General features: G+C 36.0%; 1 protein-coding gene across 1 annotated transcript; it reads right to left on the bottom strand.

The window, feature by feature from the left end:
* Nucleotides 1-474: 474 nt before the first annotated feature.
* Nucleotides 475-2,089, bottom strand: LOC103132499 (GTPase IMAP family member 4-like). The gene is made up of 2 exons (XM_007544301.2): nt 1,520-2,089; nt 475-1,424 (listed from the first exon to the last, which is right to left on the bottom strand). Exons 1-2 carry the CDS (start codon nt 2,049-2,051, stop codon nt 1,219-1,221), a joined length of 738 nt encoding a protein of 245 aa, XP_007544363.1. The 5' UTR covers nt 2,052-2,089; the 3' UTR covers nt 475-1,218.
* Nucleotides 2,090-2,101: the final 12 nt, after the last annotated feature.

The raw sequence follows: 2,101 nt of genomic DNA, 5'->3' as shown, positions 1-2,101 counted from the left end.
TTGGAGTTAACTGGAGTTAAAGTGACAGAAGCTGCTAAGGAACAGTTTCTGTTGACATAATTATAAATATTATGTTAATGTTTTTTTCTTGATGAATCTGTCTCAGTGCACAGAACCTTGATGCTACATCTATCCTTCAGTTTATCCAATTCACTTATTCCTGCAAGTAGGAGGCCAAGGTGTGCTGAAAAAACAAAGTGCCTCAAATAATTAGTCGCCTGCTTGTAAAATAAAATATGCTTCATATTTTTGTTCTTAATAATTAAAAATGGAAAATAAAATTTTGCAATTCAAAATAGAAATCAAACTACTTGCTTTTTGTTCTTCCATCTCTAGTTTCTGTTGTGAAAGCACCAGTAGAATAACATGACCTTTTTTCATAAAAAGATTTTATTTTGAACAAGAAAAACACTTTAGATTAGAACATAATCCTAACCAGACAGGACTCTTGAGATTGTCTGGATACAAGAGGTATGAAGATGTGATAAAATGTTTCAATCAATTAATAAAATTTACATATTTTAAGTAATGGTCTTCTGTTTGCTAATTATGACTCTAACTGAATGTAATGTTGTTGTTTCCTGATAAAAATGTTTCAGAGCATTTTAAGCCTTTTCCTCTGATTTCACTTGGTTTATATCAACACTATTTCTGTGAAAAAATAAATAGCTTTGAAAAAATTATGTATTTATTAACATGTTCTAATGTTTACATATCATGAGACCCTTTCTGATTTCTCTGTTTATGAAAACTCAGCTACAGGTGGAAAAACGGAGACAGACTTGTCATAATTTACACTTTACAGAACTAAAAAAAAAATCAACAACCAAGTCAACCAAGATGTAGTGAGTGCCTTGCCATTATCATGACAAGCTACTGAATTGTAGCAAGACAATTATTGCACCATTGGCCCTTTGCAACACTATCAGAATGCAAGGCTGGTGAAACGTCTTGGCCAAGGACACGACTGTAGTATAAACATGCAACACTTTGCTTTTTGAAAGATCAGAAGCAATGTTCAGATATCAAACATAAATCACTTCCTGATGTCCAAAAGCTCTTTGTTGAGAGATGTTTATGTTGCATCCCACATATGCAGTCTTTTAGTATCCAACAGGTTTTTCTGCTTTAGCTCTTTGGTCTAACATTGGTTCCTGCGATAAATCTGATGATGATTGCAGAATGTACTCAGAGCGTCTTCTTTACCTTTTGGGGGAATTAAATACTTTGTTCATTATTTTTATCTAATGGATGACTTTCATCTGAGTTTTCCATACACATGTTAAGGGAATAAATGCTCCCAATCCCAGAGCTGATCTCGGCCTGTCTCGCTTTGTTAGTTAGCCACTCAGCAACATAGTCATGTCCTTGTTGATTCCTAAACTCTGAAAAGCTTCCATCTTCTGAAGCAACAACCCCGCTCACTGAAACAGAAGATGAAATGTGTTATTCTAGAATAGTGCATGAAGAGACAACATGTAGAAACTCAGAAGTTAATTCTTCACTATATTGAACTTACTTTCTGGAATATGAAAGTCATTTTTGCTGTTCGCCACTTTCATAGAAGGCGCTGTTGGTTCTTCTGGTTCCTTTGCTAAAGCCCTCATGACTCGTTCTATCAGCTCCTGTTCTCTCCTGATCCATTCTTCCTCTGTAAATGTGTGTTCTTTTTCCGATAAGGGTTGTTTTTGAAACATTGTTTGTTTGCCCTTAATAGTGAAATATTCTCTGTTTTGCTTTACCATATCAAAAATTTTTTGTAAAAGTTCTTTGACTTGAACAGGATCATAAAAATGACAGCGATTTAGAACATGGTATCTGTTCCCACATTTCTCCAGAAGCTCCTGGAGCTTCTTTCCCTCTTTGACGATGTAATTCTCTACAGGGAGTCCTTCAAGCCAGTCTCCATAGGTAAAAACCACCATGCAGTGTCTCCACACTCTCTCTGTTAATGGCTTCATGATCTCCACCAGAGCTTTGAGATCTTTCTCTGTGAAAGATCTGAGGATGGGAACAAGCAGGAGAAAAACATGAGGTCCAGGAGAACACATGGAGACACTGTGGAGAACTTCATCTTTGATCCAGTCAGGTGGTGTTGGGT

Source organism: Poecilia formosa, unplaced genomic scaffold, assembly GCF_000485575.1.
Source record: "Poecilia formosa unplaced genomic scaffold, Poecilia_formosa-5.1.2 Scaffold1088, whole genome shotgun sequence".
NCBI lineage: Eukaryota > Metazoa > Chordata > Actinopteri > Cyprinodontiformes > Poeciliidae > Poecilia > Poecilia formosa.
Note: the sequence above shows the minus strand (reverse complement) of the source record. Positions and strands in the feature narration are given on the sequence as shown.

What these genes read in the sequence shown, in the direction of transcription:
- LOC103132499 (XM_007544301.2), bottom strand. Translation starts at nt 2,051, where the DNA reads ATGTGTTCTCCTGGACCTCATGTTTTTCTCCTGCTTGTTCCCATCCTC. An exon ending in TGACTTTCATATTCCAGAAA is followed by an intron (nt 1,425 to 1,519) that starts GTAAGTTCAATA and finishes CTTCTGTTTCAG; the next exon opens with TGAGCGGGGTTGTTGCTTCA.